Source organism: Sinohyriopsis cumingii, chromosome 3, assembly GCF_028554795.1.
Source record: "Sinohyriopsis cumingii isolate HCF-2022 chromosome 3, ASM2855479v2, whole genome shotgun sequence".
Classification (NCBI taxonomy): Eukaryota; Metazoa; Mollusca; class Bivalvia; order Unionida; family Unionidae; genus Sinohyriopsis; species Sinohyriopsis cumingii.
The window spans coordinates 70,175,841-70,198,793 of record NC_142963.1 but is presented as its reverse complement, the minus strand read 5'-3'; the positions used below and the strand labels follow the sequence as shown (position 1 = coordinate 70,198,793).

The following is a 22,953-nucleotide window of genomic DNA, read 5'->3' as shown; positions in this document are numbered from 1 at the left end:
TGTGCACTGGAGCTTATTTCTCTGATACTGTTACCTTTTAAACTGATCAAAACTTGTATTATCTATAGAAATTCTACACTGTGCCACCGTAGATAATTTTTGGGTAATAATTTTACTTGGCAGAATATCCTTGGTCATATTGTGCATTTGAGCTGATAAAAAATATATTCTAAGAAAAATTTCTTTAGTCTGGATGTAATCTACAGCAGGTGGAAAAATGGTTGGTAAAATGCCCATAAGCTTCCATTTCTTAACAAAGAGCAAGCTGTGTATCCTTTTCAGGTGGTTTTCCTTGGCAGTATTGCCAACATTAAGATTTTGTGATAAAATCTTAAGTCATATATCATTACACAGTGAGAAATGAAGACTGTGTTAAGTGAACCTCAAGCATATGCACCATTTGTCACCATAATATATATTGATCCTTAACTTTCAGATTCTATTCAAGACTGACATTTATGGGACATTTAAGCAGACATTGGTGTTTGATTTTGGGTGTGAACCAGTCTTGAGCAGAGAGATGGAGGTCCAGTCTGCTCCAGTTACTGACCTGGAAATGGTAACACGAGAACTCCAGCTGAGTGAACAGGGGCGATGGAATAACTCAAATGTTACAGTGATTGAATATGAACCTAAGTAAGAATCAGAGAAATATTACCTCCTCTTTATTTGAGAAATATTGAAATCCTGATCAAGTCCAGTTCTAAAAAAAAAGCCAACCCATAAATAAAGGTTTAAGTCTTCCAGTGCACTCACATAGTTTTTTCTAACAGTTATTTTTTTAAATATCTCGCCTAGCTATAAGACCAGATGGGGTGGCCCTGAGTCCATCATTTATCATCTGTTTGTTTCTCATTCATCTAACAATAATTGTTTGTTACACTCTTGAGGCCATATTTCTAATCTGATCTTACTCAAACTTGGGATGTGGACCTATATTGCATTTAATTGGCTGTGCTTATTACCTCTTTGGAGACCATATTTCTGATCCAGTTCTGATTTGGGGCCCCAAGTGGCCGAGTAGTCTAAAGCGCTCTCCATTATGGATCACTGCCATCTCACCTCTCTATGCGTGGGTTCAAGTCTAGGATTCGGCCAATGTGGGTATGTGAGAAAGCTTGTCAGTAGCTTCTCGAGTGTCAGTGGTTCTTCTTGGGGTATTACTGGGTTCTTCCTCCACCATTAATACTGGCCTCCATGCATAGCCTATCATGTGCTGAAAATGGCGTTAAACCCCACAACAACAACAACCAGTTCTGATTTGACTTGAAATATAAGAATATAGGGTTATATCATTATGAATGTGTAAGAAATCTACATATAATAATGAAGTGATAATGCATCTGATTGGCTGAGCTCACTCAGGAAGTAACATTTCTTGATTATTTTTTTTTTGTTTCTCTATCTTTCATTGAGAAGGCAGGTTCTTCTTGATAAAAGGTTACCCACCTCCCTCATTTCTCTGCATTATTATATTTCTCTGTTCACTCAAACTGTAAGCCTGGGATTTTGGAAATGGGGTTATGAATTAATTATAGATGAATATTGGCCAATAAGCCTGATTTTACTTTAAAACTGGATTTAATTTTATGTTCATGCATGTACAATTTTTTTGCAAAGATTCTACTGGACTGTAAAGTAGAGAGAAAGCCAGGCAGTTTAATACTTCATGGGTCATTCAGGAAAAGCAATGCTAGTAATTTTAATTTGGACCAAGTACCATGTGGCATCCATCCATTATTTGAATATTTACTGGGGAAAAAGCCCCGACTTTTCCTTATTTATAGCATCCCTTCGCTACAACACTTGACTGGTTTAACCTATGTATGCCATTGTTCTCGTGTCTCTATTTACAGGTGTTAACACAGTGAACAGGATTAAGTATGTGTCGTACAAATAGTAAAAGTTATCTAAAGACAATAACACTGTTTGTATCAGTTGTCTGGGATTCAATTCAGACCAAACATGCTCACACACTGGAGTGAGGATGTAGTGGCAGCCATAAAATCCAAACTAACTGAGGTAAATGAAGGAGCTAAGAAATGCACTATCAAGGATGCAGATGCCACCAGCATTCCTGTCAACACTATTGTTAATAACTTTGGTCAGAATCCTTGAGGGTGAAAAGCTTTCAAAAGAAAATTTGGCAATCCACGCCATCACAAACCTCTCACACAGCACCAGACCTACTGTTTTCATCACTGCAGACAGAACAATATCTTCACAACACTGCCTCTATGGCCAATACTGATTTAGAACAGTGACCGATCTGGATCAGCAGTGGATATATTAGCAAAACAGGTATACCCCATAACTGTTTATGGTGATCTTTCCTGAGATGGCCATTACCAGACTTGAGCACCAGATACTGATCAGTTATGGACCATGCCAACTCAGATGCAGCCTTGTCCTGTGCCATAAATTCCCGGGGTTGAATACATATATATGTACTACACAAAGTAAACACCTGGAGATAGTCATGTTCCAATGTGAGATGATCCCATGCTTTTTTCACCATCCCACATAAGCTGCATTGCCAGCTCAATCATTCTGCATGTTGCTGGAGGCTTCTCTGTCACCACACACATTCATGTTTAAATATTCATGCTCTCTCATCCGGTGTATTCCCATCAGTTTTCAAAACTGCCATTGTAAAGCCTCTGCTGAAGAAACCAACACTCGACCTTAACAATTTAAAGAACTAATGCCCAGTTTCTAATCTCCCACTCATATAAAATATCTTAGGAAAGGTTGTTCTATCCCAGCTTGTATCTCATCTGAATTCAAACAGTCTTTTTAGCCATGTACAATCCACATATCACCCTTGCCACAGTACTAAAATTACTCTTCTAAAAGTAGTTAATGACATTCTCTCTGCTTTGGATAGTGGAAAGATTACAGTCCTCACCCTCCTTGATTTGTCTGCAACATTTGACACAATAGACCATGATATATTACTTCACCGTCTCCAGCATGTATTTGGCATTCATGATAAAGCCTTACTGTGGTTCAAGTCCTACTTGGTCAACAGGACACAAATTGTGTCTGCAAATGGAATACACTCCAGCCCAGTTAATCTATGTTGTGGTGTTCCACAGGGGTCTGTTCTTGGACCTGTTCTCTTGGACCTGTTCTCTTCATTCTGTACACTCAGCCACTCTCAAGTGTCATAGATCATCATCCTGTGTCTCACCAGTTGTAGGTCGGTGGTTCTTTCCGGGTTCTTCCTCCACCATTAATACTGGCCGCCATGTATAGCCTATCATGTGCTGAAAAAATGGCGTTAAACTCTACAACAACAACAACTCACCAGTTGTATGCTGAAGACACCCAAATATACAAATCTAGCCACTCAACTGAAGTTGATGCTACCATCCAAGGTGTAGAGAGGTGCATTTCTGATGTGAAATCATGGATGACATGTAACAAGCTGCAGATGAATGATGATAAAACTGAGGCCATTCTGATCACAACACAAAGAATTTCTCAGTCACATCCTTTACCTCAAACAATAAATACTAGTAACACCAACATTAAATTCACACAGTCAGTACGAAACCTAGGTGTCACTCTGGACAGTACTCTCACATTGCACCAACATGTCATGAACATATGCAAGGCTGCATATCTTGAGCTGAGACGCATCAGCTCAATTTGCAAATATCTTTCAGTTGATGCCACTAAAACAATTGTATGTTCATTAGTACTTTCAAGACTGGACTATTGTAACTCAGTTCTGTCTGGTTTATCTCAATATCTACTTCAGAAACTTCAGAAAGTTTCAAACACAGCTGCTCGGATCATACTGAGAGTACCACGATCAGAGCACACCTCCCCGCTGCTCTGTACCCTACACTAGCTATCCATTCGATCCAGAATCAAGCACAAAATTTGTTATCTGTGTTACTTTTCACTGACGGACTCCAGTCCAACATACCTATCCTACCTCACCCATGTGTACACACCAGCCAGATACTTATGCTCCTCTTCTGACAATCATATACTCATTATTCCCACTATGAAAACAAAGTCATATGGACAACATTCTTTTGCATACCAGAGCTCAGCAACATGGAATGAATTGCCCACTGAACTTAGACACAAAGACGCAGTAATCCCATTCAAGAGTGCTCTTAAAATTCACTTATTTTGACTGCAAGAACAAACTTAAGGACCTAATAATGTTCCCTACCTTAAATATTTTCAGCATGTTGTTTGTGTTTTTTAATTTCATGGTGTTTGTTTTTTGTAATAATATCATTATATGGTTTTTTTATGTTATAGGTGTTGTCTAATGTTGTAAAGCGCTTAGAGCTTCTAAAGATTAGGCGCTATACAAAGTCCTCATTATTATTGTTATTATCTTCCTTACTTGATATGATGATGTCCAGAAAAGATTCAGCCTTGTGCACTGATCAAAGAGGCTTTGCAGAATCTTGTCTGCCTGCATTTGAGAAGTTTCCAATTTACCAAGGTTTTGAAGATGTGGAAAACAATCTATTTCTGAGAGCTTATGTGACAAGAGAGAGAGAGAGAGAGTGCAGTTACAGAAGGTCATTCTGACACCTTGACAAGTCAGTGAAGACAAACAACGGTTATGACTACTTAAATACATGTATGTAATAATTTTTCTCTATTGAAAATCATTTGAGTGAATCTGACATTTGTAATACTGATTTGCTGGTCTCCATCAGCAATGCATAACAAACAAAGCCACATGGCTGGTTAACAAAGTGCTGATATTTAACTTAAAAAAACAAGCAAATAATGTTCTATTGACCTTGTATCCAAATGAATAGCATCAATCACAATTAGATAATCAGCAGATAAACATAATCTTTCTCAATTGGCTTACCTATAAGCATTTAGTTATTAATACATGTAATGAGCCTTTAAAGTTGACTCTTTTGTATGGTACAAAGACTTTGATTAGCCTATTGTTAGCCCTAATCACTGTCTACGAGTTTGTAAAGTGTTGTTTTAACCATGCATGCCTTGGGTCAGTTTAGGGGCCTTTTTCTTGTAGATCAGACTGCCTGTTAACTTGAATTAATCAGCATGTGTCAGGAATTTAGCATCTAAAATATATTTCCAAGTTTCAACTGAGTTTCAGTTTTATTGTGTATATTTAAGTGTAAAATTGAAATTTGGGATAGAAAATTGTTCTGGTGTTCAGTGTTGCGGGGTTTCATTTTACTGGGGGGAAATGATGATATTAAAGGAAAAGTTTGGACCAAATAAATTTGGTCTTGAGGAGATTTGGGTATCCTGAGGGTTTGGTTTTGAGGAGTTTCATTCTACTACATTCGTTTAAAGGCACTTCCTAAGTCCAAGTGGCAGCTATTTTTTTCTTCATTGATGACTATCTTTAAATTTCAACCTGGCTTTATAAACAACACTTGTGCTGGTGTTTCATAGTCTTGTTCCAGCTATCCACAGAGATGTTGCAACCCTGGAAATATACGTATGGGCCACATGCCCCTCCATGAGGCTCAACATTGTATCCATTCACTGCTTAGTTTTGATGGCTTTTTTTCCCAGCAGTCTGAACACAGTCCATACCCTTCCATGGAAAATACTGCTAATATTCAGACTTGTATGTTGAATGTTGTTAACAGAGTAGCTAAAAAGTCTTTTTCCCCACACAGTATGTGTTAATATTCTGCATGTGAAAAGAGGTGCCTTTCCATATCTGCTTTCCTCAAGATCATTACCAAGCTTTTCTCAGATTGCAGCCACTTTCTTCTAATTTCGTCTTCACCGGCCAGATTATGAAATATGAGATTATGAAGTAGGCTCCCAAAGAGGAAAACTTCTGTAGGCTAAGTAACCCTGAGCCCCACCTTCACTTGCAAAGAGTAATCAGAGAAATAGGAGTGACCCTGCCCACCAGCCCCATCGTCCACCTGCAAAATCAGAAAAAGGGCCCAAGATGGCATGGTGTTCTAAGGCACTCTCCATTACAGATCTCTGACATCTCAAAGGCTATCCATTTTCTTTCTCCAGCAGCCTTTCTCTTGCGTAACACCACAACACTTTGCACAGGATTGTGAAGGACTCAGCCCTGACAGTCCATGGGTCTTGCAAATCATGTTCAGTGACTCTCACTTGTTTTTTTTTATCTGACATATATCCTAAGAAATTCATACAAAGCCAACATTCTGCATCAAGAGATAAGCACTCAGCATGCAAACTCACAAGAATATTACTCTTGAATTTTCTTAACTCCCACAGCCAGTGGCAGGCTTTTTCCAGCCATAGGTCTAAGTTCTCTCATTTAATTCATTCAGCACAATGGTTGAGACTGAAAACACTGAGACTTTAAAGTAGCCCGTTCAGTTCTTCCCAGAAATTCTTGAGGTTTGCTTTCAGGGACAGAGTTTTCCAATTCAGGGCACCCCCTTTTTCATATGAATATCCATCCGTCCCTCTGTCTTCATGGAAACCAAGAATGTCCATGACTTCCATGTTCCTTGACAACATTCTACAAAAGCACCATTTGAGTTATATTTTTTATGAAGACATGTAAACCCTCTCATGGACCTATTTGTAATGAGGTGGAATACAGAGCTTCTGACTTTTGTCTCTCCAGTCCCAAATCCAGAAACCATGTCAGTTGACACTTTTTCACTGACTGGATGTTTTAATGCATATGCATTTCCACCAACTGATGTGATCCCTGAAACATGGCAAAATGCTAGAGGGGAAATGGAGAGTTTTCTTCCATTAGTATGAGAAGAAACACATCTGTCCCATAAAAGCCTCAGTATCACAGATATAAAACACTAGAAACTTGCTCCCAATTTACTATATACACCATTCAATGCAGCTTGTCAATTCAGATAAAAAGACTTTAACCTTAAACAGACTCTTTATATTCTAATGGCATTAAGTCATGTGGAAATTTGCCTTACCTTATGGAAATTTGCCTTACCTTATGGAAATTTGCCTTATGGAAATTTGCCTTACCTTATGGAAATTTGCCTTACCTTATGGAAATTTAGTAAAATTCCAGTCATCTAAGGTAGTCAAGTACTCTGTGATACAAATGATAGAAAAGAATATATAAAATTATTACATACCTCTAGATCTGAAAGATTTATTGGCATAAAGGAGACAGCATCCTGATACAATAGCAATGCAGTTTGACTCTAATGAAAAAGTAGAATTCTGTAAACAGGTACATGGTGGGAACCATGGATAGAAAACATGAGATGAGTTTCAACCACTTGCACTTTGTACATGTCACAGTAAGTCAGTCAACTAAATAAGTAAAACTAAGCATGTCACAATCATCTGACAGTTCTACAACACACAGCATGGTTAATGCTGTATGTGGCAATAGGACGCATGCTTTATTTACATTAAAATAGAATACACTTTTATTTTGCACACAATTCAGTGATACACAATCATGACGTGAGCTTGCTTATGATTATCCAACACATTTGCAACTACAGTGTTTTGAGCAACTTTTGCTATGTGCGACTGCCAGTCTTTATGACCATAATCATGATGCACTCATCAATTTTATTATATAAATGCACTCTCATGAATGTCCAACAGTGGAATGTGACCAGTAATTATGATTTTTAGGCAAAATGAATGATTTAACACTGCTGTGAATGACCACATCACAAAAACATATAAAAATAACTAACCGTTATTTATTCTTTTGTAACCACAACTGCTTAGGAGGGTCTGCAGGCAAAGTGGAGATCATTTTCAAACAACACTGCTGTAAATGACTGCATTGCAAAAACATAGGTAAACACACTGACTTTTTCTATTTAATTCTTTGTAAACACAACAAGTTCAGTCTGGCTTCCAGTTTTCTAAAACATACAGGTTATGTTGGTAGCATCATAACCTACAGACTAATACATAATACTGACTACTTTAGTTCAGTCATGTAAATCAAATTTACAATTAACCATTCCTTCTTCAGAGGCAAGAATGCCAACTTTCAGTATAACAATTTGTATTGTTTCTGTATCTTTTTCAATAACCACACAACCCCAATAATGTCATAATTTGAAACCTTACAGCTTAGGGCTCACTGTAGCATTCAGGTACATTGTATGTCACTGGAGTCAATCTGTAATCCCAGGGATGACTGAGGTCTTTGTCTTTGACTTTAATAAGTGATTACTGTTTTCCAGATTTGATTCTTTTTGTAAAAGGTTTGTGTTGTTTGCTGCTTTTTTAATGTAATAGTTATCAAAGACCACACCCCAGGCCATTATCAGTACACCATAGTGCAGCTGGTTACACTCATTTTTTTATCGAGTTAATATCTTTATGTTGTTAGTGAATTAAGCCTTTGGCCTTTGTCTCAATAAATTATTTTGTTTCTGGATGAGTTAATTCTGTTTTCTTTTAAATTTCATTCATTGGTACATGTTTATGCTATATTTAGCCAAAGATTGATCAAAGCCGCTAATTCATACACAGGATGAGTAATTGTTATCATTGCTAACTGTGCAGTTCGTTTACTACATTCAGAGGAAATCGCTTTGGTGGCCTGATTGTTGGAGCATCAGCCTCAGGTGCAGGAGGTCGTGGGTTTGAACCCCGGCTGAGTCATACCAAAGACTTATAAAAATGGTACTAATAGCTGCCTTGCTAGGTGTTAAACATTAACAGGTTAGTGTTAGGACTGGTCAGCCTGGTGTCAGGATAATGTGACTGGGTGGGACATCATGCTACATATCTGCTGCAAGATGCCTCGGTGCTAGACATCTTTATAAACTGCTACACTGCAGACATCATAGCAATATGAATAAAAATTTGTTAACGCTACGTTAAAAACCCAAATCTCACACACAAACACACTCACAGGAACTTGGAATTTTATGACTGTGTGAAGTTACTTTTGCTAGTTTTGCAATTTATATACTAATACTTGTACACCGAATGTTCAAATATTAATGTGAATATTTTTTGATAGATGTAATTCTTTATTGCTTTATAAAATTATTTAGAAATAAAATGAATCCAGTATTATAACAGGAACTATGAATAAAGAACAAAATGCATGTACAGTAATTGTAGGTATATATCCTTCTCAAGTCTTGTTGAATTTTGACCTTGAAACTTATCACGTAGCACAAACCTATTATGAAGGACCACCATCCTTGAGAGATTACATTTTGGTGGCAGAAATGGTGGTTTCACAAGACAGTTTTACTGTATATTTATGGTTATATTTAATCAAATTGTAACTTTTCAATTTGAACTACTCTGGTGGCCTAATGGTTAGAACCTCCACCTCGGATAAGGGAGGTCGTGGGATTGATTCTGGCTGAGTCATACCAAAGACTTACACAAATGGTACTAAAAGCTGCCTTGCTTGGTGCTCAGCATTAAGAGGTTAGTGTTAGGACTGGTTGGCCTGGTGTCAGGTTAATGTGACTGTGTGGGACATCATGCTACATGTCTGTGACATGATGCCCCAGTGCTAAACATCATTATAAACTGCCACATTGCAGACAACGTAGCGATATGACTGAAAAATTGTTAAAGCTACGTTAAAAATCCAAGTCACACACACACACTTTTCAATTCGAGCTAGTCTTTATCTTTTCATTCAGAGTATAAGTCTGGTCCTATATTCGCTGCATTCAGTCTGCCATTTCACAGAACTGTGCATTTAACTGTGCAGTATGTCAATATCTCAGGTGTGCTCTTTTGAAAAGAAGGAAATAAAGGTAGAATGTACACATATGATATGTCATGCAGTGACTACATGAGTTTTAAAAAAAATGAAAATTTGATTTAAAATTGAGTTTTAAAGTGCGGAGATCAATATGTCAGACAGCAATGAAGAGGTAAGTGATGGCATTAATGTGCATGCTAAATTTGATGCAAATATAGACACTTTCATGTGGAAAATTTACATTCAGGCAGTGTGGATTATGCTTTTTACTTTATCAAAATGAACTGAATTGACCACCTGCAGAATGGTTTGTTGAAATTTATTATTCATAGATGATATTAACGCATTAGATGAAGTAGCAGACAGTACTGAAGTGGCAAGTGATGGCAGATGGTGCTGCCAATTTTTATGAAAATATAGATAGGTTTTTTTTGGCAGTTTGATCATGATCTTGACTTTGACAAAATGAAATGGGCCAATGATACCTGGTTAGTAGACAGTTTTGTTTGAAAAATTTTCACATGCGGGGATCAAAATGGCAGACAGTATAGAAGTGTCAAATGATGGCAGTTATGTGGGTGCCATTTTTTATGAAAATATGGACAAATTTGTGGTGGAAATTTACTTTTTAGGATGTGGGGATCTTGATCTTGACTTCGAAATTAACTGAGCAGATGATAATAGCTAGATATTTTGACTGATATTGACATTGATGAAGACTTTGATGGTTTTCGACTAACTGGACAATTTGATCTGATGTGGAATCACGATCTTTCACAAAATTTAGTTGCATAAACAAACCCTTACACACTTTTGAATTATATAAAAAAGTAGCCCATAATTTCCAAACAGTTAAATGTTTAGAAATATAAATATGTGTGCATAAAATTATTATAACTTTTACTGCAGTCTTAGGAATAAATCAGAAAAAAAAAACGAACAAAACACTGTTGTAAAATTTATTACAAAAGAGAAACTAAAATAAATTAACAGCTTTGTTGACTTTCCAGTCAGGATCTGTGTCTCCAGCTTGCTTTCCAATTCTCATGTGAATAAATAGACCTAAATTGTAAAAAACCTTTGACATCATTCTTGATAGATTTGGCTTAAAAACCATCACATTTAATGTTGCTTACATATTGGAAGTAAAATGAATATTTCAGATAGAAATTGCATTGAAAGGAAGTTTTAAAAAAGCATGTTTGCTAGTTTACTTAACTTTTACGTTGTACTGAATTTTTACATCTGAAAATAAATTTAAAAAATGTCTTTGTAGAAACTTTCATGTTTTGTAAAATGGAATATAACTTTGAAAAGTTTTTTTAAAAAAACGTGCACCGTGAAATCAGATTATGATAAATATAACTGCATTCTCTCATGTGATACACCACTGACTAAAAAAGCTTCCAGTACTGCACAAGAGCCTGTCTGATTGAGCTTAAGTATAAAATGGTCTAAATAGTCCTATAATATCAAGATGCTGGATGAGTTTGATAATGAGTAGGATTACTGATGTAATCTTGCATCTAATTGACTTAGATTGCGACCATTTCAATCAGATTTGCACCAACTTGGTAATTAAACTTGTATCATCTTCTTGGACAGGTAAGTGAGATCTGCACATATTAACAAGATGATTTCGCATCTATCAGATAAGCTTTGTTTTCCTTTTGTAGGTGGAGACTATATTTCATTTCTCATTCAAGTTTGATAAAACTTGATAAGTTCATTTTTATTAAGATCTTTTGATGAATTTGATTATGAGCAAGAGACTGTGTATTAGGAATGCCATTATCCTGGGAAGTAATTTTTATCAGACTGTAAAACTGACATAAAATAAAGTTTGGGAGATAGCTTATGTAGAATGTATTCTTATAACATTCTGTATGCTCGATTAGTGAAATTTGTCAGCTTTTAAAATATGTATGCAAGGTGAGTAGTGCCAGATCCACTTGGGGCTCTTGCACTGTTCCAGGATGAGATGCTGCTGTGAGTCAGTGATATTTCTTGTTTCATTTTCTCTGTAACTTGAGATGATAACCATTTGTTATGATTACATGGGTTAAAATCTTTGACTTTCATAGATTTCAAGTCCATAGCACAACAGTGCATAAGACACGAAGCCTGAGATATTGGTGTGAGAATGTCCTTAGGTTTGAAGTGAATTGAATTTATGGACCACACATGGGCGTTCTATTAACCTTTTGTGCATGCAATAACAATTAGACCATTATGCCACATGAATCAGGTTAGTTGTAATGGCATCCACGTCAATTTGCACAGCAAACTCCTAACTCGTTTAGTATATCTCTGACCATTCATCAGGAGCACAAATCTTGACATGCTGTTCCTCACCGTTGAAGGATCAACCTTTTGTCATCTCAGTGGCATACTTGCTTTGAACAACAAATTGTATATGAACATTTATGTGATCTTACTGTATTAAGCTAAAGATAATACTTCTGATAAGATTTGAAACTTTACAAGAACTTTATGTTTAAAGTATGATGAATATGGTAATATCATGAATCTTAACTACACTTGAATGGAATTAATATTTGGAACAAGAATTGGAAATGATAGTGTGGCAAACCTTGGTGGTGGGGGTGATCTGAATTAAGTAGTATTTCAAATATTAGACACTGGGAAATAATGTATTGAGTTTAAAGCATATTGTAAATGATGGAATGTACATAGGGACATGCACTGTCAAATAAGTATAGTTTTCCTGACAGATATAGATTTCAGATTAAATGACTTCATCATTATTATCTGGAAAACATTAACCAAACCATCATTTATGGAATGACATAGGGGTACAACTCCCCCATCCTAGGTTGGACTTGCTTGATATTCATCCAGAAATACAACTATTTTGTTGAGTGTTTTTATGCCCTTCCTTGGCAAAGGAAGAGTATGTATAGCAACCCTTTGTCTGTCCATCCATCCATCCATGCTTCCATCAACCACACCTTGTTTAAGTTCTGCATTTAGATCTGTTTTCAGGCACTCTGGTGGGCTATCTGTCTTCCATGAATACGGTTCTTGGTATTAATGTGTTAGTGTTCTTGATGTTGGAGAATTTGTGACAACAGTTTTATTGTGCTAGATTGAGGTAAAATATGTGCAATTCTTTTGAGTTCTCTGAATCATCTGCTGATGTTTGAAATCTATTACAGACCACAGCAATCTGATGAAGGTGCAAAACAGTTGTTAGACAAGTATAGTCTGCCAGTGCTGGACAAGTTTCACTTCTCAGAAATTTTGATGCAGCCCCCTAGCAAGGAGAACTACCGACTGTGGATGCACCAAATGTTGTACATGGAAGAGAAGGCTCAGATGGAAAAAATTTTGAAGTATGAGTTGTCGTGTTACTTGAAAAATGCATTATATTAAAAATCAGATATAGCCATAGATGTTTCCTTATGTATACTTGCATACATATGTACACACATTCATACATAAATGTATACACACACACACAAATACTTTTTCTTTTATTTGGTATGCTTCATCTGTCAGGTATGAATATATGTTATACAAAAAAATATCTATTTTCTTCCATAGCTTATGATTGATTCCTGCTTGCAATTATACCATGGTACTTGATAAACTGTGACAGTGGAGTCATAAAATCCAAGGTATATGTCAGAGGGCTGCATATTAGAAGGAACTAAAAGATAGAACAGAACTCTTCAGTGTTTATGCATTCATTGGTTCCAAATGTTTAATGATAGACAAAGGATAGATGGGTTTGGGGTGGGGAATATTTTATAACAATAGTTAATATATTTTGTATCCAATACAACAGAATAGCAGTGGCTGACATTATTGCAAAAGGTCTGCAGGAGTTTTGTTAACATAATTTATTATTGAACCTGCTTTGGTAAAAGCTTGACATAACAATTTCTTTGTATTCATGTCCATTCATCCATCTATGTATTTCTATCCACAGCATATGCTCACTTATAAGTAGAGTCAAACTGCAAGCAACTTAGATCCTGATCTCTTCAGCATCATGCGCCTGCAGAAATGGGTCTATGTTGTTTGTTCTACTGATTACTCCTAACAAACTGCATAGACCTAGATCTGCTGGTGCATTATGCAATGGTAGATCTGGGTCTTTGTAGTTTGCAGTTGGACTCAGCTTATAAGTGAGTATATACAGTATGTACTTTCACAGCATAGATTAAGGTCAATATTAGAGAAGTTTACATTAAGCTAAATGTTTGGGTTTTTTAGTGTTAATATAAGTAAAAGATGGTTTGATCAAAAAGGAAGTCTCATCATAAAGTATAACCATAGTTTAGAGACCAATATTTCAATGAAATTGATACATTTTATTTCAGATACAATGTAACCACTACCCTCAAACTTGTGGATAAGTTTCTTTTGATACCTGGAACTATGTCAACCGCTAAATATGCACATGAAGGAGAGTTATTCGGCAAAATGACACTGGATGAAGATTTATCAGAGGACTCTGTTGGAGGTCGTCTTATTCTCCAAAATTCCAATGTAGCCTGGATGACACCTAGAGATTCAAAAGATGGCCGACATAATATGCCAGAGAAGGTAAAGGGCAAAAGACTCAAACACCTTTTATGTTAAACTAATTTTTTGTGTAACTTTTTGTTTGTAATTCAAGAGGAAAATGTCTTTAGCAAAGATTGATTGGGATGGCTGCTGGCTCTTTTTAAATAATGTTAAATACTTGTATTGAATTTATGATTGAACAGCTTTTTCATTGCAGGTGTACGAAATATTATGTGAAGAAAAAGGGAAAAAGTTTATATTTTTCCGATTATCCAGTCAATGTACAAGTGAACTGGACCTGAAAGCTGATAAGGAAATAAATGTTGAGGTAAATATTTTCAAATTTTGTGAGATTTAAGCCCAACAGTGTTGTTTTCTCACTATTTATAGTTAATATTTTTCTCCTTTTTTTCAAATCTGTGTGATGGTGGTTTGTTTAAATTTTCTTCAAATGTGCTAAGTTGGCAAGTTTTCATCAGTGCTTTGAAAGTGAAATTTCGGAATTGTCTTAGACTTTTACATGCACTTTTACTTTCTGTACATGTTATACATTACAACAGAATGCAACACCATTCAGAATGGCAGTAAGTGTTCTGTTTTGCAATGTGGTAAGAGTTACTTCTCATACAAGTCATTTACTGTAGTGCAAGATATAAATAAAATAAAATGACCCAGAGAAGTGTTCTAGAGTTCTAGGGATGTGCAAGTCTTTGTGCCATAGGTATATTTGTAGCACAAATTCTATTTTCTATGTGTCAAGGTGAGATACGGTATTATCTAGAGATAACCATAACTCTGGATAAAACTGTGATTAGAGACCATCTAGAGCAATCAAGTAACATATGATGAACTTAATATTCTCACAGTTTTTAAAAAGATGTGTTATCTTTTGTCCCGCTGTCTCTCTGACCATCATTCCATATGCCATCTCTTAAACCATGGAAAGGAATTTTATGTTGCCCTGTTTTAGCCATCTTATTGAGAGGATGCAATCATTTTTACAATATTTTTCATATTTTTAACCAAGCTCTCTGTATATAATCATTGCAGGAAGATGATTCTATTTGTGATATATTTGATATACAACTTCTGTGCCACTGTTGGCGTGGGGTGGAAAGTTGGAAGTTAGTAATATGCAGTAAAATGAGTGGGGATTTGTGATGGTGAGCCATTTCAGTTTCTTTATTGTTCTATCCTTAGATTCAGTTCCAGTTAAATCGGACAGCTATGTGTGAGATGCATTTTGCAGTTGATAATCTACCAACTCTTGATATTGTGTTTCCATCTCTGGAGAAAACTATGATTACATCCACAGAAGATGAAAATTGGTAAGTTAAATTTACAATAAATAAAATATAAGTATATGCTGTCCCCATGCTTTAGTCTTATAAATCGAGACACTGTCGGTCTGTCTCTTCATCCATTTGTCATTACATCTGTTTGTATTTTTGTCTGTTTCTCCAAATAATACATGTATCCACTACCTTCCAAATCCAGCCTTCTCAAGCTTAGAGTTTTCTCCCTTGGGTAGAGGAACTGGCATCAACTTCTTTCAACTGTTGGTTACTACTTCTGCTCATTTCCAGAGGCCTCACAGATAACCGAATTCATTTTGACTTTCTATCAGTTAACTGATTCTTTGGTATTTTCCAATCTTGGGATAGTATACTAAAGCTAATATCTTTTTTTTTATCTTCATTGTAGACCAATGTTTTGCATTTCATTGGTCTATTTTTGTCCTAGGATGAGGTTATCTTAATTGACTGCCCTATAGTTTGTAGCCCTTTAAATTTTGCTCATTACTGCACTTTGTTTATGAATTTCCTCAAGCAGTTTATTTGTTATTATGTTATTTGACATGTTTCTTTATTCACTGACTCCCTTTTGCAATAAGTTCAACATGACACTGAACTGATATCACCATTGTATGACATTGTTTGCTCTCACCATTTGCAGGTGTCAAACAGTGGGTAGGATTTAGTGCATAGTGTGCAAGTGGTTCATTTTTTGCCAAAGACAATAAAGTTACCTGTATCAGTTGTATGGGTTGCAGTTCAGTTCATACATGTGACGACTTTATGCAGGTCTAGGGATAAATGGTTCACTGCCATTGCTTACAACTAGCAAGGGCAAATGTAGGTACTATTAAATGTATGAAAAAAATGTAGATACCATCAGTCTTGCTGGCAATCCCATGTTGTTCAAAGTACCAACCCCACTGTCACCCTTGTCACAACAAACCGAAAAGATCTTCCCTCTTCTCTGCACTAACTCCTAGAGAAAAATATAATGACCAGACAAGCATAGTTGGTGACACGTATGTTAATTGTTGACAAAAAAAGCAGTGTGTAAAAACAGACCTGGTCACCTTTGAATTAAGATTAGTTGGAAACACATTTGTTGTTTGTACAACAAAGAAACAATCTGTAAAGTAGACCTTGTGAGCTTTTAATTTTACCTCATTAATGTGTTTATTTTTACATACCAGTGGATAAATAAATCAAAGAGGAATTTGAAATAAATTGAGACCAGTCATAGATTTGAGTGTTTTGCTACCCTGAAATTCAGAACGGAAACAGCAGGAACTTTCACTTTTCATTGTGACACAATGAATACACAATCAGTTTTAATCTGTTTGATACCTGTTCACATGATATTTTGTAAGTTCCTTTACTTCTTTTTTCTATTGAGTTGGTGTAGTAATTCTGATCCCTTCCATCAGGCCTCAACTCTAGTCTTTGGGCCTTTGCAGAAGTGATGGACTATGTTATCCCTTCCATTAGGCCTCAGCCTTAGCCTTTGGGCCTTTGCAGAAGTGATGGACTATGTCATTCTTCCATCAGGCCTCAACCTTAGACTTTGGGTCTTCAGAGAAGTGATGGACTATGTCTTATCCCACTCAGGATGTTCCAAAGCGGTGGTGGGATACCTGTATGATATTCTGCAAATACGCTTAGTAAGTTCAGTTTTAATTCAGGGCCCAGGTGACTGAGAGGTTAATGGTGCTTGCCTTTATGGATACAGAGATGCTCCCTAGGGTGTGCGATCTTGTGATTCGCACAAAATTTGTAGGAATTCACGCACTTGGAAAATGGTGATGCATGAGAACCCACAAAATAATTTCAAGTCACACATATGAAAGTGCACTCTGCGCAATATACAGCTTTATTCAGCTGTTTACCCTTAAAGTGCTTGTAGAAATGGTTGCAATATTGTCACAATGTATTATTATTTTGTAACTGTTTACGCTGATTTTAGCCACTTGACATGAATGATTCTTTAACTAAATTTGATGGCACATTGGGCCACGTTAGAACCACTGTGTTGAAGTTTGAACCTTGCATCAAAGAAGTTTTACAAATTTGTGATTATTATATGGGCTATCTAGAAGACCCAAAATGGCTGATTCCCAGTATTGTTCATCTTTAGATGATGATTTAGTTCTGCAGATACTTGTGGATCATAGTAATGAAGGCAATTTTTACTTTTAAAGTTTGGAAATATATCAGATTATAGGAGCTGGGAAAATGTTAATGGAGATACCAGTGGGTGCTTTGAACCCCAAAATGGCATTAAATATGTATCCAATGTGCATGGTGGATAGACAAAAACAGATGGCATTCTGTCATCCCCTGATTTCAGCAGTTTTTCAAAATTAGATGTAGAAAAGGCAGAAAACAAACCAAATTAAAATACAGATAACTTAAAAGTAGAGTGCATTTTTTGTTTCATTTCTTGTCACAATTTAGCCCTGCAGGATCATGCGCTACAAACCTTATAACCCTAGCATAAAGGTTACGATAAATTGAACAAATAAGAATCTAAAAATGAAATTAAAAAGTAAAAATATTTATTTGATCAAAATACCTCCATTTGAATATGTAGACTATGGCTTTAATGGCCTTAAAATCCTAATACAACAGTAAATCTGGCATTGTAGTCAGTAGAGTGCAGATTCAAGAAATTTAAACCTGACAGAGCTTATGTTAGCGAAAAATCTTATTCTGGAGCAGAATATTCCAAAAGACAATACCTGCGAGCTGTGAAAGGGGGTTCTACATACAGAACAATATTAATACACAGATAAGGAACAGACTAAGCTGAGAAAAAATGAACAAATTAATGATTATACAACTAGAGGCAACATCTTTTAAAGATTTTGATTTTAGTAGGAGTCTTAAAGAGTGGATCAGGAAGAAAGAGATGGTATCAAAGTATTATTTAAATATTCATCAGTGACCTTCCTCCCAGTTATTTTTGTTCTACTCCCGCCTTATTTTTGTGACAGTGGGGGAAGGGTATCCCACCTTATGATAAAATCCTGGGAGCATCTCTGCAGATCACACATCTCACCTATGCCTGCATGAGTTTGAGTCTCGGCTTGACCAATGTTTGTATGTGACAAAGCTTGCTAGTTGCTTCCCATGTCTTATTGGTTCTTTTGAGGGTCTTGTTGGGTTCTTCCTCTATCAAATAAATGGGCCACCATCTGCAGCCTGTCTTGTGCTGAAAAATAGCATTAACCCCACAAAACTGAACCAGTTGGTTTTAGTTTAGAATATGAACAACCTTCTTTCCATCCTTTGCAGTTTAGGGTGGATAGTCAGGGTGGTGAACTGCCTCTTCATACAAGAAGGTGGTGAAATCAGCAGAGCTCTGCATTATGGTATGGGAGTTACTCCACTGGTGTGCCCAGAACTATATATGCATCCAAGCCTGACACATCTCCGGCAGGTACACTGCCTTGGCCAACTCAATATCTTACAAAGTGGTCTCTAGTTGTAACAAGGTGGAACAATAAACTGTCTTTGTCTTGCCATTCCATCTCATAGCTCTTGGGTCATCAATGCAATGTCGGTCAGTTGGGAGAGAATGTAGGCTTTTGCCTTCCCAGCCAGAATTTTTAATACTGAAACTAGTGAGAATATAAAGGGCAAGATTTGCAAAATAGTTCTGATTGACCCTCTTTAATGGTCAGATCCTGGGTCAATGATCAGCTTGATCATGTGACAGACATACCCAGGAGAATCAGTGACCCCCTCAATGCATAAGCAGCCGAGATCATTGGCATTCCATTTGTGTCCAGAGGAACTCTTCATTCCTATCAGGACCTTGTCTGCGAAAACTTATGTGAAAGGGAGTTCTGTGCTTCTTATGTGGAGAGGATATTGACAGCTTAAAGGCTGTCCACTTTGAAGACATAGTAGGGAATGTGGTACATTTTGACCAACTGGTGCCATATTAACATGTCACAATAGTCTTATCCTCCATCCACAAGTTGGCTGGCTTTTTTTCTTTTTCTCTTTTAAGAGTTAGCACATATCATAAAATCAAGGTATACCATGCCATGATTTCAGAGATGTTCAGATATGATGAAAACAATCATTATTATGACAAAATATACAATAATAAGCATTATATATTGGAGATAAATTTATAAAAAGTCATTGCCCTATCATTATTGTAAATTTCAGAACTTCTTTTTTATTGATGTAGTAGCCATTAATTGCATTGGCACAAATGGAAACTTTCGGCTAATGTGGGTATGTGAGAAAGTTTGCCAGTAGCTTCTGGTGGGTTGGTGGTTCTTTCCAGGGTTTTCCCGGGTTCTTCCTCCACCATTAATACTGCCGCCATGTAAAGCCTATCGTGTGCTGAAAAATGGCGTTAAACCCTACAACAACAATAACAACAAATGGAAACTAGAAAACCATGCAAATTGATTGTTTTTGCCTTAAAAAGCCTAATGACAATAAAATCAAATGATACATACATACATACATACATACATGCATGCATGCAGACAGACAGACACACACAGAGATACATAAATACTTTCAGATGGAGCGACTTGAGTCCTCAATGCCTTGTCACGTGAAAATTCCATGCTGTTAGATTTACAATAGGTCCTTTGTTTTGGGACTTAATTGACTATGCATGTTCAACTCTTTCACTTTGGAGGAACTATAGAACCAGTTTGTCTTTACTGATATATTTTGGTTGTTTCTCACAGATCTGTTTATTCACAACATCATCCACTTTTGCATTTTCTCTTCTAGATAGTCTGGTACATACTCGGATTTTGTTATTCTGGCACCTGTTCTGATTTGTAAGTCTGGTACATATTCTGATTTTGCAGGGAGTGGAAGGATGATATAGATGGGAAACTAAATGATAAACAGAAGGAGGCTATATTCCAGATGGCCTCCCACCCTCACACCCCACGTCCACCCCTCCTGATAGTGGGACCATTTGGAACTGGAAAAACATACACTTTAGCCCAGGCTGCTAAACAGATCTTGTCAGATCCTGACACTAGAATTCTCTTATGCTGTCACTCAAATAGGTAAGTGCATTTCAGTATTAAAGAAAAAAAATGTAATAATCTATTATGCTCTTAGCCCTGTCTTATCACTGTTGTTAACTAGTTCTCCAGTTGCTAATAATATGCCCTTCCCATCAGTTTGAAACACCATCATCCTTAGATCTAAACATCATCCCTTCTGCCCCTAAAGTCTCTCTCTTGCTTTCTATAGCAGATCAGTCAGATGGCTTGTCATTGTCAGAGCCCACATTGGCATCAGCCTGATGTAACTTTAGCAATAACATGCATTTCTATATGTCTGTCAATCCACACCCCAGAAAGATGGCTATATTAACATGGGGTTTTCACCAGTAGACTTCTATGATACCTAGTTGGTCCTAAATAAATATGACACCAGTCATACATCCAATATGGCTACCATAGACAGGCCATTAATGTTTCATGGATGTAATAAACATTTTGAGAATGCCCCTCAGATAGTTCTCCCATGCATTCACACTTTTCATTGAGTGTCACTAATTATGCCGATACAAGTTTCAGCTTCCAGTTGGAAAGACTACATCCATATTTCAGCAAAAGAAATATCTTTTATATGTTTTTAAATGTCATCTGCACTATTTTTATCATAGAAGGGTTACAAAGCTTTGTTAATTCCGCAATTTGAAAGACAGGGCAGGTCTCGATGCATGACAAATGAGTTGCAATTGTTTTTGAAGAACATGTTCATATTTCTGGCTTTTTGGCTTCTAATTCAACTAAATCGTTGGTGACAATGGTAAATTTCTAAGGTTGATACCACAGTGTATATTGAGCTGTAAATATAATAAAATATGGCATTTGTTTCAGCACTATTAGTTATAGGTATAGGCTTTTACAGAAAGATGGAAAATGATTGTAGAACATTGTTTCTTTTACCAAACATGTTATCCATAAAACTCAGGCTACGTAGATTCCCAAACCTTGATTTAGAATTCATGTTAGGCATGGTCATCGTTTGGCATTTTCCGTTGAATACACAAAGCAGCTCTACTTTTAATTGACTGTAACAATGCAACAGACACTTGATCACATTAAGGTGGAAGATGTTGTACTGTCTCTGTACTTGTCTATCATGGAGCTGCATTTTGCCTTGCTATGCAATAGGCACATATTGGCATGCTATTGCATTTTGGTGGTTGTTGTTGTTGTAGGGTTTAACGCCATTTAAGCACACAATAGGCTATACATGGCAGCCAGTAATAATGGTGGAGGAAGAACCCGGGAAAAACACCGGAAAGAAACAACGACCCACAAGAAACTGCTGGCAAGCTTTCTCACATACCCACATTAGCCCAATCCGAGACTCGAACCCATGCAGACAGAGGTGAGATGGCAGTGATCCATAATGGAGAGCACTTTAGACCACTCGGCCACTCAGGGCCCCCATTATGGTGGAAAATCTGAGGAAGTACAGAAGCAGGCATGACATGAACTGTTGCTTCAACTTTTCTTGCCACCTGCACCTACTTTCAGGCAGAATCAGGTTCAGCCACAGCATAGAGATGATCGCCAGCTGAAGGATAGGAGGCCAAATAATGCTCAGAGGCAACAATTTTGTCCTCAATCCAATTTCAGGCAGCAACAGAATCAATTCCCAATGAGTTTGGCAAACTCCAGAAAATAACGGCTGACATTGACTTGCCATCCCATCTACCCACAGATGGTCTTCCTATGGGTGCCATACTCCTTCATTTGTTACCCATGGAGATTGATCTCTTTCTCAAAAATAAAGGAGTAATCCAAATTATTTTGGAGGGGCTTTGTATTTATTGAAGTAGTTCACAAGACAAACTTCTCAGGCATTTACTTGAGGTTGTTCCTGGTACCCAAGACCAACTTGAATCTCACACTAGTCACAGACCTCGGCTGACTGAACAAGTACATATCCATACCGAGGTTCATGAAAATTAAGCCTTACTTTTGAATGGAATTTGTCAATCCAAGATGTCATGCTTTTCCATGTGGCAAAATACTGTTTTTCTTCAGTGCACACTTTTTTTCTCCCTACCAGTGGACAGATTTTTAGTAAAGGTAGTGAAAGCCTTCAGATGGGAGTTAAATTTATATTTTAAATTGATGTTTATGACAATCAAAATAGTGCAAGGTTTGTCAAGTTGCAATACAAATTTACTTGTGACTGTTAATGTTAAAAAAAAATCAAAATTTCTAGGGTGAAAAATGTGAAGAAATAGTGCTACATTTAATCAAGGAATTATTGGTTTTTGAAGAAAGAAAAAAAATCTTTTAAAACACATGACTTATTAAAATAAATGACAGTAGATAATGAGTTTGCACTAAAGTCAATTGAAGGCAAGATTTGGAACACAAAATTCCTTAGTGCAGCTCTTTTCAAGCCAACTAGATATTCAGACATATGAATATATTTGTGGGTTAC

The 22,953-nt window shown here is 36.6% G+C and overlaps 1 protein-coding gene across 1 annotated transcript in view; it reads left to right on the top strand.

Moving 5' to 3' along the window:
* Positions 1–22,953, top strand: part of LOC149803068 (ATP-dependent RNA helicase with zinc finger domain-like) — an 81,779-nt gene that overhangs the window by 26,619 nt on the left and 32,207 nt on the right. Inside the window, exons 11-16 of the mRNA XM_089952637.1 lie at positions 437–636; positions 12,838–13,014; positions 14,008–14,233; positions 14,412–14,522; positions 15,395–15,522; positions 20,334–20,540. Coding sequence (XP_089808763.1) covers positions 437–636; positions 12,838–13,014; positions 14,008–14,233; positions 14,412–14,522; positions 15,395–15,522; positions 20,334–20,540 — 1,049 coding nt within the window. The remainder of the gene's footprint in view (positions 1–436; positions 637–12,837; positions 13,015–14,007; positions 14,234–14,411; positions 14,523–15,394; positions 15,523–20,333; positions 20,541–22,953) is intronic.